The following is a 14,201-nucleotide window of genomic DNA, read 5'->3' as shown; positions in this document are numbered from 1 at the left end:
TTGATAAAAATATGCCTGATCTGCACATAATACTAAAGGGACTAAAAACATTTTCACTGCTTGTACCTTACTATCCAAATCCATTATCAGGATCTTCCAACTTCTTGTTTTTTGTATTATCTTTGATTTAGTCTCTTCCCGTATATCCTTAGCTGTGATAGACTCCTTTTTAATCCTGACTACTTTATCTTATGTCCCCATCAATATTGTTAATGCTGAACCAATTAATGTGTGGGAACAGTTTATTGATATAGCCTTTGTTTTATCCTCACTCATTTTAGATCCTGAAAAAACTGAAACTATCTTAAAATGTTCCACAGCATTGAATTATAATGTTCTGGTTTTATCAAATACAGATAGAGTATCTTTTACAAATTAGGCTGATGTTTGTTGATTACCATACCATTCAGACCCTTCAATGTGTGAGTCCCTTATTTTCTTTAACATTTGCTCTAAGTCTAAGGCAAATAACAAAAAAGAAAGAGGATACCCCTGCCTGTGTTCTCTATTCAAACTCCACTCGTCAGAGAACCCTCCCACCTTAATTCTGGCCTTTGACCCTTCAGATGTTGTCCTAATCAACCTCATTGTTCTGTTAGGAAATGCAAATGCCATCATTGCCCTATTCCTAAAATTCCATCTAACTCTATTGAATGCTTTCTCTGCTTTAAGACCCATCACCAATAATGGAGTATTCTTGGTTTGTTAATATTGTCAGCTATTCCAACAAAGTAAACTCCTTAGGTGCACAGTGAAGTTTCAGACAGTAGAATCATCCATCAATTCCTTTTATTCAACACACACAGCTTAAAAATTGGCTGTTGTATACGAAGCACATAAACAAAGCACATAAACGCTAACCATAAGTTTTCGTTTAATACACTTCCTCAGATGTGGGTTTTTGACAAGAATTGAATCCCTTTTATACCAAAAAGAGATGCAGTAAACTAATAAGGTGTTTAATTAATTCTTAGAGATCATTGTACCAAAACTGATAATGTGACAATACATTGTTGTAAATCAATGAACCATGACCAAAAATGAAAAAAAAAAAAAAAACGCTCTTTTTGGCATAAAAAGGGATTCAATTCTTGCCAAAAACCCACATCTGAGGAAGTATATTAAACGAAAACGTATGGTTAGCGTTTATGTGCTTTGTTTATGTGTTTCATATACAACAGCCAATTTTTAAGCTTTGTGTGTCGAATAAAAGGAATTGATGGATGATTCGACTGTGTAAAACTTCACTGTGCACCTAAGGAGTTAACTGGTAAACAATTTCTTTCTTTCTTTTTTGTTTTTGTTTTTGGTAACTCCAGGATTGTGGTGTGCCATAGTATTTCTCCATGCTTCAAGATGCAGTGATCTGTGACTTGCAGGTTATGGAGGCATATTGTGCAAGGCCCTACTGTAAAATCACTTAAAATGGAAAGACAGGTGTCAGAATTTAGTGTGTGTGTGTGTGTGTGTGTGTGTGTGTGTGTGTGTGTGTGGGGGGGGGGGGTCTGGTTAGTTTACTTTTATAATTTGAATTATCATGTTTTGCACTTAATTTTCTAATACCACTTTCCACTAAGGTGCTTCACACTTTGTGTTAATTATTTTATCAGGTGTGTAGTATGGGGTCATATCACATTATTGAAGTCCATTTCATTGAAACTGCCATTCTTGAATAAATAACAACCACACAAAAAGAAACTCTAATCTTTAAGTTTATTGAAATTTGTGCTTCAATGTAGGTGTTTCACTTCTTCATTTGTAGTATAATTAGTTGTGTTTGTAAAAAGATGCAGTACATGTTGTGCAGGTCTGAGGATTTTTTCCTACTCGTAAGGCATTCTCTGTTTCCCTGGATTGGTGCATCCATGGCAATAGTAGATTTATGTAAACAGGATGTGGAGAACAGTGGTGGTTTGCTACTATGCAGCAAGCTGTGCTTTTTGTTTATGGGCTTTTCACTGAAAGGGGATTGTAGCATTTATTGTGGTAGTGGTTTTAATGAAAGTATATTAATCATATAATATTAAACAGAAAGCACCAGTAACATCTGTACCATCTCAGAAGTTAATGATACAGGTCTTTATGAGAAGCAAATTTAAGTGGTATATCTTTCCATATTTTCCTAAGCTTTCAACAACAACTTAATGGCAAATGTACAATTTATTTTGCTTTGCTGACCAGTTGTGGACTTCTTCATTAGTGTCCCTTTTTATCCACAAGCTGGCTTACAGAGTTGAGGGGGAAATTATCTGTTATAAATGGAAATGCATGATTCTCTGGCCTCAGTCATCAGACGAGCATAATTCTGTGTGAGGGAAGCTACAGTACTACATTCCTAGTGTCGTTGACTACATGCCCTCAGCCGAGTATGCTAGTCCTCATGCTCCTCATAGACATTTCGGCTTGAGACCCCTGGGTTAGACAACAATAGTACAACTCTGGTAAGAGCTGCTCTTCTGTGTCCAAAATAACTGAAATAAAGTGACAGATAATGTTATTAGCAAAATAGTGAGGTCATTAGTTGTTACATGTTACCAGAGTAGTGACAGTTATGAGAAGAATGACCTAAAGTGACCTGAAGTAAATCAAGAGTAACTGTGGTATTGTGTTTCCCATTCCCTTTCGTCTGAAGTGAAGAAGCCTCAGAGTTAATTATATGAAGTTTTGGAATGCAGGCTGTGCTGTGCACCACCACCCCCAGCAAACCAATTTAATACGATTTACTTTTGAATAATACCACAGTTCTGTCAATTCTAATTTGGCCGTGTAACCTAGACTCTAATATCATTTTCCCAGTTTTATTGTCAGATAGGTGAAGATGGTCAGCATTCTTGAGATGCAGAAGTTTGGCTTTAACATCAAACTTACCAATAAACCATGTGGTGGGTGCATAAGTACAAGCTCATTGCATTGCTGATGAGAAACATAGAAAGTAGCTTTTATATTGACATACATTTCTATATATACATAAATTACAGCTTACATTCCTTCTGTTGAATGCTCATTTTGTCGACAGGTTGAATGATTTACCAATTTTATGGAATGCTGGCTTTGTCAAAGTTCTAAGATGGTGTGTGCATGCAGGTTTGAAGTACTAATGGAGAAACTTTCAGATATACTGAAGGCTTCAGCATGTGGCCGGGACTGTTTGTGAAAGTGTTTGCAGGGCTACGTAAGGGGATAGATATAGTGTTGTGCATGTGTGTTGATGCATTTGGTGTGTGTCTGAGCCTGTCTTGTGTAGTGAAGAAAGAGTTCCTCTAAGATAAGAGACTGGCAAGTTGTAGTGTTAGCAGGCATTAGTAAGGTGTTGCAGAGGTTGAAAAATAAAATCTATGTCTTCCTACTAAAAGAATATCTCCCTTGCCAATAAGTTGTTAACTGCTGCAGTCCATGTTCACAAAAGGATGGCATAGTGAAGTTGCTCTGTTTCTGAACCTTCTTAGCAACTCATGTAGTTTTATTCCCTTTCCTATAGGTTGTATGCCATTTTTAATTTAAGTGGTTTAAGTGCTGTTAAAGAGTTTTCTCTGGTCATTTTTTAAATTGCACTGTAATTCTTAACCTTCTTTTGCAATTGCTCACATATTTTTATAACGGTGCCAGAATATACTTATACCCTTCATGCCAAAACTGTTGTTGCTGTACTGACAGGACACAGCAAAGATGTGTTTACATCACTAACCAGACTAACTGTTTGAACCATTATGTGGTTAAAAAAGAAGCAGCGTGTTTAACTTTCTAAAATGTCTTCTTTTCTTTTCACAGGCCAGTATGTATCGCAAAAATTTGTCTGCGTACAAGAAACCAAGTTACTGAAGATGTGTGAATTTTTTTAAACGTTAACGGATGATGTGTGAAATGCCTATAAAAAACCCTCATCTGGAGCTCTGTTGCTTCTTCTCTCAATGCCTGTAATCCCAATACCTCGGCGTGTACGCTCTTTCCATGGCCCTCACACTACATGTCTGCATTCAGCCTGTGGCCCTGTACGGACTACAAATCTGGTACGCACTAAATACAACAATTTTGACCTTTATTTGAAGTCACGATGGATGTATGGATTTATTCGCTTTTTGCTATACTTCAGCTGCAGCCTTTTTACCTCCATCTTGTGGGTAGCATTGTCCATCTTGTTTTGTCTGCAGTATTTTGGCATTCGAATCTTTCTGCGATTTCAGTACAAACTGTCTATCATTTTGCTTTTACTTGGACGTAGACGTGTTGACTTTAGCCTCATGAATGAACTTTTCATCTATGGAATCCACGTGACTATGCTGCTAGTTGGAGGACTGGGGTGGTGTTTTATGGTTTTGTGGATATGTAAAATGTAATGCATGTTGAAAATAATGTACATTCCTTATTTTATATTTATGTATGAGAGCTGTGATTTACAAAGTGCAGATTGCTGATAGTACATTTTGGTGGCCATCTAATTAGAAAGAACTTGAATAATTTATTTGTTTGTTTGCTATGTATATTTGCTATTATTTCACCAAGATGCCTGATGAATATGTATTTAGTTAAGGGTAAAAGAAGATTGAGAAATCAGCTATAGTAATTATTATCTAAGATATATATGTTTATATATATGTGTGTGTGTGTATATGTATATATGTATATGTATATACACACACACACACACAATTTGAAATGTAGTTTTCCTTGTAACTGTTTAATAATGGATGTACTGGGAAGAGGAGAGGCAGGCTTCTCTCTTGTTGGCTGTATTAGAATAATTTAAGTTTTTAATTCAGATAATATGCAAATAAAAGTCACTTAATTGTTTCTACCCTTTAATAATTTTGCAAACTATCCCAGAAAAAAAAAACATAGGATTTTGCAGACAATTCCAGAAAAAAGCATAGGATAATTTAAGTAGGAAAACATTAGGTAGTCAGTTATTTATTTACCTTGTGTAGTTTTTTTCAGCTTGTAATGCTGCTAAAAAATCCAAAATAAATTTTAAACATCTGAACAATATTCTACAAATGACTTGCATTGTGGTATTTCATAAAGAAGGTTATAAGAAAATATCAGAAAGGGCACATAAAGGAGGGAACAAAGTAGCATTTGAATGGATTAAGTTTAAACATCTGCAGGTTAGGTGTCACAATAATGGTTAGTTAACTGCTGTCATTGACCTGTACATTGGACATCTGTATTATTTATCATTGCGAAATTAACAAGGAAGAGAGGCTGCATGTACATTTTTTTTTTATTTTCATCCTCATACTGTTAAGGTGCTGTGTGTGTGTGATTCTTCAGACTGCAAATTATAGCTGCATAATTAACTCATTTGCTCCAATGGAGCTCAGGAAGTTTGCACTATACCTTCCAATGGGCTGAGCCTAAGCCTTTTGACAGAATAAAATTATGTCCTCACATTTCAAGCAAATACTTGTATCTTGAGAACCATAGGGGTTATGAAAGACGCATAAATAGCAAACCCTTCACCATACCTCTCAAGTGTACCTCATTACGAGGAACGTACCTCATTTGGGATCTTAAAAAGTTCATGTTCCTTGAAGTTCCCTCAAAGTTCCACATTGAAAGACTCTGTCACACATTCAGTGTTAGGAATTTGTTCAAGTGAAATCCATTGTAAATAGAAATGAATCATATTAATTCATTAAAAAATCTTTATAATTAAAACCGGCATATCTGAACCATCCTATGACCTTACTAGTTGAAGTTGTTAGTAAGCCATTAATATGTGTTCCACATTTTGCCCATTTGTTCCACATTATGAGGGCTGGTGTTCCTCATTTTGGACATGGAGGGTTGAGAGCGATGCCCTTCACCACAAACTATTTTTATAGTGGTGGTATTCTTTAGGTTCTAAGTCTTAAAATGAATTTATAATTCACAGTTAACACCGTAACTATTATGTTTGTAATATTTTGTAAACAACTTACAATATCTCAACAATCACTCAAGTTACACTCATACTGTCAGTAGCATTTTATTCATCTTTCTGAGAACTTTCATATGAGGCAAAGGAGTTCTGCCTGTCTTACTTGGTTATTGAGATATTTAGAAAAATGCAAAATTATAGCTGCATAAATTAATATGAAAACAACATTTAATATCTCTTTACCTGCAGTAGACAGAGGCCAAATATTAATGCAGTTGAGTTTGACATTGTGCAAGCTATACAATGAAATTGTTTAAAACCTTGTACATAGCATGGTTTTAGAATTATTGATGCAAATATGAACAAGCAGTATTTGACTCTTAGAGGAGGCAGTAAGAGTTAAATGCAGATGCACCTGGAGGTGTCACTTGGCTGTAATTTAAGCAGTAACCCACGACTGGTTGTGGGTAATGCTGGACTTACACATGGTTGGTGTGGTTTGATCACAAGGGCAAAGCCAGTGTTATAACCTGATGAAACAAATGCATCTTCAGGGAATTCTTGAAGCTTACCACAGTGGATCTGCCCCTATTCTGATGAAGTTGTGAGTTCCAGAGGTTGGGTACCTATTAGATGAAAGAATAGATTACATAGCAATCCAGGTTGTGCCAAGAAGTCACCAGCAATCACACAAGCCAGGTGAACAGAGGATTCAAGCTGGGTAAAAGAGGACCAGCATGGCCATGAAGCTGACAGAACCCATGTCATGGAGGACAAGTAAGTTAATGACAAAAACCTTGTAAGTTAACCTTGATACATCTAGCAGCCAGTGCAGTTTATGCATCCCAGGAGTAATATATGATTGTCAGGAAACACCAAGAAGCACTCACATTGCCATGTTCTGCATCCGTTTCAGGCACTCATAACCTGACAGGGAAAGCTTCAGCTAAAGATGACTGTCACAGTAAAATCATGAAGAGACCAATGTATGCAGAATCATTTCAGGATCCTTGTATGGGACTAAATGTTTGATCCTAGAGACATTCCTTAGATGGTACTAATAAGAAAAAAATCACTCTCAATGTCCTTGGGTGAAAACTGATCAGAAAAGCATCACTTCCAGGTTTCCATAGCTGGCACACTAACTGTAGTGTAGACCCACTAAGAATAATGGTGGGAGTAAAGCTAAGAGAAGTGGAGGAGACTCAAGGGGGCATTGATGGTCAGTGCTATGTTTTTTTGTGGATTATGCTTGAAAAAAAGGCTACTCATCTGAAATGGCTGGCAACCAAGCTGTCTTCAGGGGATTGAAGAGTTGATATTTGGTACTGAAAAGTAATCCAAAAACTCCAAGGAAAGGGTGCCACAGAACCAGGAACCAATAAAACCACAACAGGCACCCAAAGAGGCAGAAGGTAATAATAAAACACGAGCCTGTAGGTGTAAGCAGCAGCAGGTTCAATCACATAAACACCACACAATACAAAGCGTTTTCGTCCACCAGACTTCCTCAGATGTAAAATGAAAGAATGAAGACTGTGCCTGCTTATATACCCCTCCCAATCTAATTAGTAGTTAAAACAATTGTTTAATTGACACCAATTAAATCCTGTAACTAAAATATTCATGACAACCTTTTCCACAAATACAGATGAAAGTAGATAAAAACATGCACATTTTTTAAAAGAACTTTAAAATAAATATATAAATACTAAAACTATCACAATGTGTTGGACAGATAAATAAACTTGAATCAAAGACCAACTAAAAGAACTTGCAAAACATTATATATACTTATTTTATAGTTTTGCAGCTCTCATTTTTAAAATAGGGGCAATGGATATGTATTCATTCAGCCCTGGGAATCTATTGGCTTCCAATAACAACTGCCAAAATATTTCTCTCACCTCTATCCTATTTTCCCACGGGCCCCCCCTCACATCACATTGTACCTTCTCTACAACAAAGAAGCCCCATTTTGCTTGGGGACATGTCAGTGTATGCTTAAACAAGGCATTTTTAATATCTTCGACTCTAATAGCATATAAATGCTCATAAATCCTCCTTTTGAGTTTACGAGTGGTTTTTCCAATGTAAAATGCACCACAGGTTTTACATAGGGCCAAATAAATCAAGCCTTCACTATTACAGTTGGAAAAACTACTACTCTGAATCTGATGGTCTCTTGACAGGATGTGTACAGAATCCTGTCTAAGTATATATTGGCATTGGGCACATGCCCCACATTTGTAGGTTCCCAATTTCTTACATGAAACAATAGAACCATTATACTCCAGCAAATCCTTGAGGTTCCTGCCTTTTTCATATGTAAATCCTAGGGTGTTGGTAAACAAAACATCCAACTCTGAATAACACTTAAACCTGCTCCAGTGTTGAGTAATAATGTTTTTAACCCTAGAGGTATTCTGATTATAAAACATCACATAGTTACCCCCAAGGTTTCTTGATTTCATCCCTGGTAACGTCACCCCTGGTAGTTGTGTGGTACTCTGCACATTTATTGGTACTATCACACTGGTATCTCCTGTTCCCAAAATAGGGGCAAACCTATCCTTTCTCCCATTCTTTACTTCCTCCAAAACCTCATCAATTAAATAGTTAGGATACTTCCTAGATATAAACATTTCTTTGACTCTCTGACATTCGTCTTTGAAGTCAGAGTCCAAAGAGGTCATCCTACAACTACGGACAAATTGTCCCTTGATAATACTTCTCTTCTGTTTAAACGGATGGGAACTGGTGAAATATAGGTATGAGCTAGAAAAGGTTTCCTTTCTATATACATTAGATGTAAACTGCTGCCCTAGGACGTCTTTTTTAATAGTGACGTCCAGAAAGTTCATATAGTCATGTGTAATATAGGAAGTAAATTTAAAAAAATTAGTGGTATGGTTTAGATAGTCTATGAATTCTGTTAACTTTTCCATACTACCTTTCCAAAAAATGCAAATATCATCCAGGTAACGTTTGTAATATACCCAATATTGTGCATATTCAGAATGGAACACAAACTTCTCTTCCCAAACCATGAGCACAATGTTGGCATAAGTAGGGGCACAACTTGCCCCCATGGCCACTCCCTAGATTTGTTTAAACAACTCACCCTCAAAAAATATAAAGTTGTGTTTCAATACCAAATCCATCAACTCTGTATAAACCAGAAAAGTATTGTGGTCAAGTTTTCCATGTTGGTGAATGGCATCCTGGAACCATTCTGACCCTGTAGAATGTGGAATCACATTAAATAAATCCTGAATATCAAGGGTTACAAATATTAAGGAATTTGAATACATGTTACTATTAATGCTTCTCAAAAATTCCCAGGAGTCCTTAAGTATACCATTGGCCCTAACCCAAATGTCTTTTAATTTTATATCCAAAAATTTGGCCAACGGATGGGTTTTAGAGCCATTGGCTGCCACAATGGGTCTCAGGGGTGGATCCTCCACACTTTTATGTACCTTGGGTATCCCGAAAATAGGAGGGATACGGGGTCTGTCCACACTGAGATACTTAAAAGTGTCCTGGTTTATAAAATTGTCATTCAGCATGTCCTGTAAAACCAAATCAATCTTACGGTATGCTAGGTTAATCTCATTCTTGGATACCCTAACGTACCTATTGGTATCATTAAGCATATCCATCATCTTACTGGAATACAAAATACTGTCCATGAAGACCACCCCTCCACCTTTATCGGGTTGCATCACCCTCGGGTATCTATTTTCTTGAATGGATTTGAGAAGTACCTTTTCTTCTCTAGTCATGTTAAATTTACCATGCCATCCACCCCTATAGGTAACTGTTCTCCCCTCCCTTCCTAAGGTGTCTAGGCCCTCTCTTTCTGCTTCCAAGGCTTCTCCTAGAGGCAGGTCTAGTTTTGCTTCTGTGGGTGTCACTCCTAGTTCTTCAGGTTCTGTGCCCAAGAAGCACATGCTTAAAATGGCAGAAGATTTAATTACCTTAATTAGAGGCTCTATGCCCCCTCCTGATAAGAGGCCTAGGATGGAACCTGTGTTGGGGGATTATGAGCAGGCTTCGGATGTGTCTGAGTCTTCGGCTGAAGACTTGCAGGAGTATTCTCATTATTCTGATTCTGATGTGGATGATTCTACTCCTTCTGCTTCTCCTCCTGAGGATTTTTCTTTTTCAGAGACCCTTCACTCCATGAGAGAGCATTTTAAATGGGAAGGTCAGGATTTCTCTGATTCCAGGAAAAGGCTTAGGGAATTTTTGTTTTTACCCCAGCATAGGCCTTTAGCTATACCTCCTGTTCTGATTGTGGTGGAAGATGTGTTTGCAGAGGCTTCTCTTAATCCTGATTCTTTGCCTCCTGCTCCTGTTAAACCAGATAGGTATTACAGGGTGCCTGAAGCTCATAAGTATCTTTTAAGAGTCCTAGGGCAGACCCAGAAACTGTTAGCCAGGGGCCTAAGGGTGTTAAGGCTTCTGTTGTCAAGAATCCGGTTCCTGCAGATAAAGAGGCCAGGGCCTTGGATAGATGGGGAAAGAAAGTTTATACTTCTTCCACTCTAGCCATGAGAGCTTTGAATTGCCAGTTTCACATGTTGAAATATCAAAATTATCTCCTTTCACAGTTGAAATCTAAGGTTGATGCTCTGGCGGAAGGTATTGATTGTAAAGAGTTACAGGATTTAGTGCATGTTTCTGAACAGGTGGGTAAGCATTCTTTTCAATGTGGTTTTGATGCTGTACAGGCCTCGTCTAGGGTGGCTGCCACTGGGTCAGTTCTTCGCAGGCATGCCTGGCTGAGGGATCAAAATTTATCTGACCATGTTAAAACTAGGATTTTGGATGCCCCTTTGCAATCTGATGTCTTGTTTGGTTCTCCTGTTGAGGCAGTTTTAAAGAAAATGGAAGACAAGGCTAAGTCTATGCAGACTGTTAAAGATTTTTTGCAGGTTCGGCCTCCAAAGTTTAGTAGAAATTGGCCTACTAAAGGGTGGACGTATCCTTCTTATGATTCCCAGTCTAGGGGTAGATCTAGACGTGGCAAGGGCAGAGGTCAGGGCTCTTTCAGGCCTAGAACAGGGAGTTCTCCTGCACAGTCTTCGGGTGAGGGCAGGGGTCAGTCCTTTCGTAAACAGACCCAATGACCTACCTTTTCAGCTGCCAGAACCTTCTCGCCTGGCAGCACCTTTGGGAGGAAGGTTGGCACTTTTCAACGAAAATTGGAGTTTGATTACCCAAGACAGATGGGTACTGGATATCATACATCACGGTTACAGGTTTTATTTCCATACCTTGCCTCCTTTCAAAGGCATGCCAGACATTCCTCCTCAACAAAGAATAGAGGCTCACAAGCAAATTTCTCTGTTACTCCAAATAGGGGCCATACAGCCGGTTCCTGTGCCAGAAAGGGGCCTAGGATTTTATTCTCGCCTGTTCCTTGTGCCAAAAGGGAACACGTGGAGACCAATTTTGGATTTATCTATCCTCAACACTTATCTGGACATTCCCAAGTTCAAAATGTTGACGTTACAACAGCTTTTACCTCTACTGGGCAAGGATCACTGGTTGGTAACTTTGGATCTCAAGGAGGCTTACCTTCATGTTCCTATCAGGCTAAGTTGCAGGAAGTATCTGCGTTTTGGACTGGGACTTCTCACTATCAGTTCTCTGCATTGCCCTTTGGCTTATCTACTGCCCCCAGAGTATTTACGAAAGTTCTGGCTCCAGTGATAGCTTTCTTCAGGCTAAAAGGAATACAAATCTATCCTTATTTGGACGATTGCCTGATTCTGGCTCAAGGAAGGACGAGCTTCTTCGTCATTTGGAATATGTGATAGCAGTGCTAAGATGCCTGGGGTATTCTGTGAACGAAATAAAGTCCAGTCTAGTACCCTCTCGAGACATGTGCTTTCTGGGTGTAAGACTGAATACAGCATCCCAGATGGCCTTTCTAACCCCGGACAAACAAAAGAATCTTTCCCTTTACTTCCATCATCTATCTCTTCAGTCCGGGCTGACTGCAAGGACAGTCCTTCAAGCCTTAGGGTTCATGGCATCTTGTATTCTGGTGCTTCCCAATGCCAAACTGCATATGAGGAAGTTGCAATGGTATCTCAAAATGTATGGACACAGCACTGCCAGCATCTGGACACTGTCATTCAAATAATACCTTGCATTCAAAAGGAATTTTTGTGGTGGGCTCAGGAATGTCACCTAAACAAGGGACTCTCTGTGACCCGGCCAGAGGCGAGTCAAATTTTAACGACAGATGCCTCAGACAAAGCTTGGGGAGCTCATCTAAACGGAAAGTGGATACAAGACAAGTGGCCTGTCAGACTACAGCATCTACATATCAACTTGAAGGAGATGTTAGCAGTCCAGTTTGCATTAATAGCTTTCAAGGATTTACTTCTTCCAGGGCAGGTGTTGATTCTAACAGACAACACAACTGTCATGTGGTACATCAACAAGCAAGGGGGAACACATTCTTATCCTCTATGCAGGCAAGCAATGATTTTGTGGGAGACTGCTCTCAGTTTACAACTAAGTCTTCAGGCAAGGTTTCTGCCGGAGCACAGAACTCCTTAGCAGATGTGTTAAGCAGACAAATCATGGATCCCCACGAGTGGAAACTGGATCTTCATGTATTTCAGAAATTGACAGTGTCCTGGGGAACTCCAGACATAGATCTGTTCGCTTCTCCACTAAACCACCAGCTGCCAAAGTTTTGCACAAAGCGGTTTCATCCCACAGCTTGGAAAGTGGATGCTCTTTCTTTCAGTTGGAAAAATCTTCATGTGTATGCCTTTCCACCTCTGCCTCTCCTCCCAAAGGTACTTCTAAAGGCCAGACAGGACAAGCCAAGGATGATTTTGATAGCTCCAGATTGGCCTCGACAGCACTGGTACTCATTACTGAGAAGTCTAGTACGGACGCCTCCATGGCCTTTACCTTTGATTCCACATCTGTTGTCCCAGGAGGACAGTCATTTGCTCAATGTCAAACTTCACTCTCTTCACCTAACAGCATGGCATATTCTGTTTTAAACCATAGAGGGTCTCAACTTCCACAACAAGTTTTGAATGTGATTTTGGAAGCTAGAAGGCCTAGTACAAGGAAAGTGTACGCAGATAAATGGAAGAGATTTTTATTTTGGAGTGCAGCTAAGGATTTGGATGTTTCTGAGCCTGATTTAAGTGTGGCTCTTCAATATCTCACTGAGTTATTGGACAAAGGTTTGTCCTTCTCTTCTATTAAGATTCATGCTGCAGCAATTTCAGCTCACTACGACTGTGACCCACCATTGTTTTCTCATCCTTTGTTCAAGCAATTTCTTAGAGGGGCAAAGAATATAAGCCCCCACGAAGGGCTCCTACTCCTGCTTGGGATCTCAATTTTGTGTTGGAGAAACTCACTCTACAACCTTTTGAGCCTGCAGCTACTGCTGAGTTGAAATATTTGTCATGGAAGACTGCTTTTTTGTTGGCCATTATCTCTGCAAGAAGGGTTTCTGAATTGCAGGCCCTTATGGCAGTTGAGCCTTTCTTAATTTTCCATAAGGTTAGGGTATCTTTACGTACTAATCCTTCCTTTATGCCTAAAGTGGTTTCTAGTGTGGCTTTAAACCAAACTATTCATTTGCCTACTTTTTATGCAAATCCCCAAACTAAAGGGGAAAAGATTTTGCACACTTTAGATGTACACAGGCAGTTGCGATATTATTTGGACAGAACTAAAGGGTTCAGACAATCTCAGCAGTTATTAGTTTCTTTTGCTTTGTGCTCTCAGGGCAAGCCCGTGTCAAAACAAACTATTTCTAAGTGGATTGGGTTTTGCATTGCTTTCTGTTATTCCCATCATGGCAAAGAGATTCCAGCTGGGATTAGGCCGCATTCCACTAGGGCTACTGCCACTTCAACAGCTTTTGAGGGGTGGCTACTAAGGATATTTTGGAGGCAGCCACTTGGAGTTCAGTGCATACCTTCTCTAGGCATTACCACCTTCCACTGTACTCTAAATCCAGGGCTGGTTTTGCCACTGCTGTGTTGCAGGGCATTTTGGCAGCTCCTGCTTCATTATAGTTTAGCCATCCTCCCTTACCTCTGCTTTGGGATTCTACCCAAGTGTTAGGACTGCAGCAATGTGAGATGAAGAACATAGTACAGTTTTGTACCTACCATAAATGTAGATGTTCAAGATCCACATTGCTGCAGTCCAATTTACCCTCCCTCCTTCCCTCTGTAGTTTGAGGTGGTTGTGTGGGTTGGGTTATCCATCTGAGGTATAATTGTATAATTGTATATATTGTATATATTGTACATATTTTTGGTGTTAGGCTGGTTGGTTGTTT

The 14,201-nt window shown here is 39.0% G+C and overlaps 1 protein-coding gene across 3 annotated transcripts in view; it reads left to right on the top strand.

Moving 5' to 3' along the window:
* Positions 1 to 4,992, top strand: part of TMEM250 (transmembrane protein 250) — a 246,081-nt gene extending 241,089 nt beyond the window's left edge. For all 3 annotated transcript variants that reach the window (XM_044058546.1, XM_044058544.1, XM_044058545.1), the window contains exon 3: positions 3,769 to 4,992. In XM_044058546.1, coding sequence (XP_043914481.1) covers positions 3,909 to 4,334 — 426 coding nt within the window. In that variant the 5' untranslated portion in view covers positions 3,769 to 3,908 and the 3' untranslated portion in view covers positions 4,335 to 4,992. The remainder of the gene's footprint in view (positions 1 to 3,768) is intronic.
* Positions 4,993 to 14,201: the final 9,209 nt, after the last annotated feature.

This window comes from Protopterus annectens, chromosome 16.part0, assembly GCF_019279795.1.
Source record: "Protopterus annectens isolate FY-2018-M chromosome 16.part0, PAN1.0, whole genome shotgun sequence".
Taxonomy (NCBI): Eukaryota; Metazoa; Chordata; order Ceratodontiformes; family Protopteridae; genus Protopterus; species Protopterus annectens.
The sequence above is the reverse complement of the archived record's forward strand: the minus strand, read 5'-3'. Positions and strand labels throughout refer to the sequence as shown.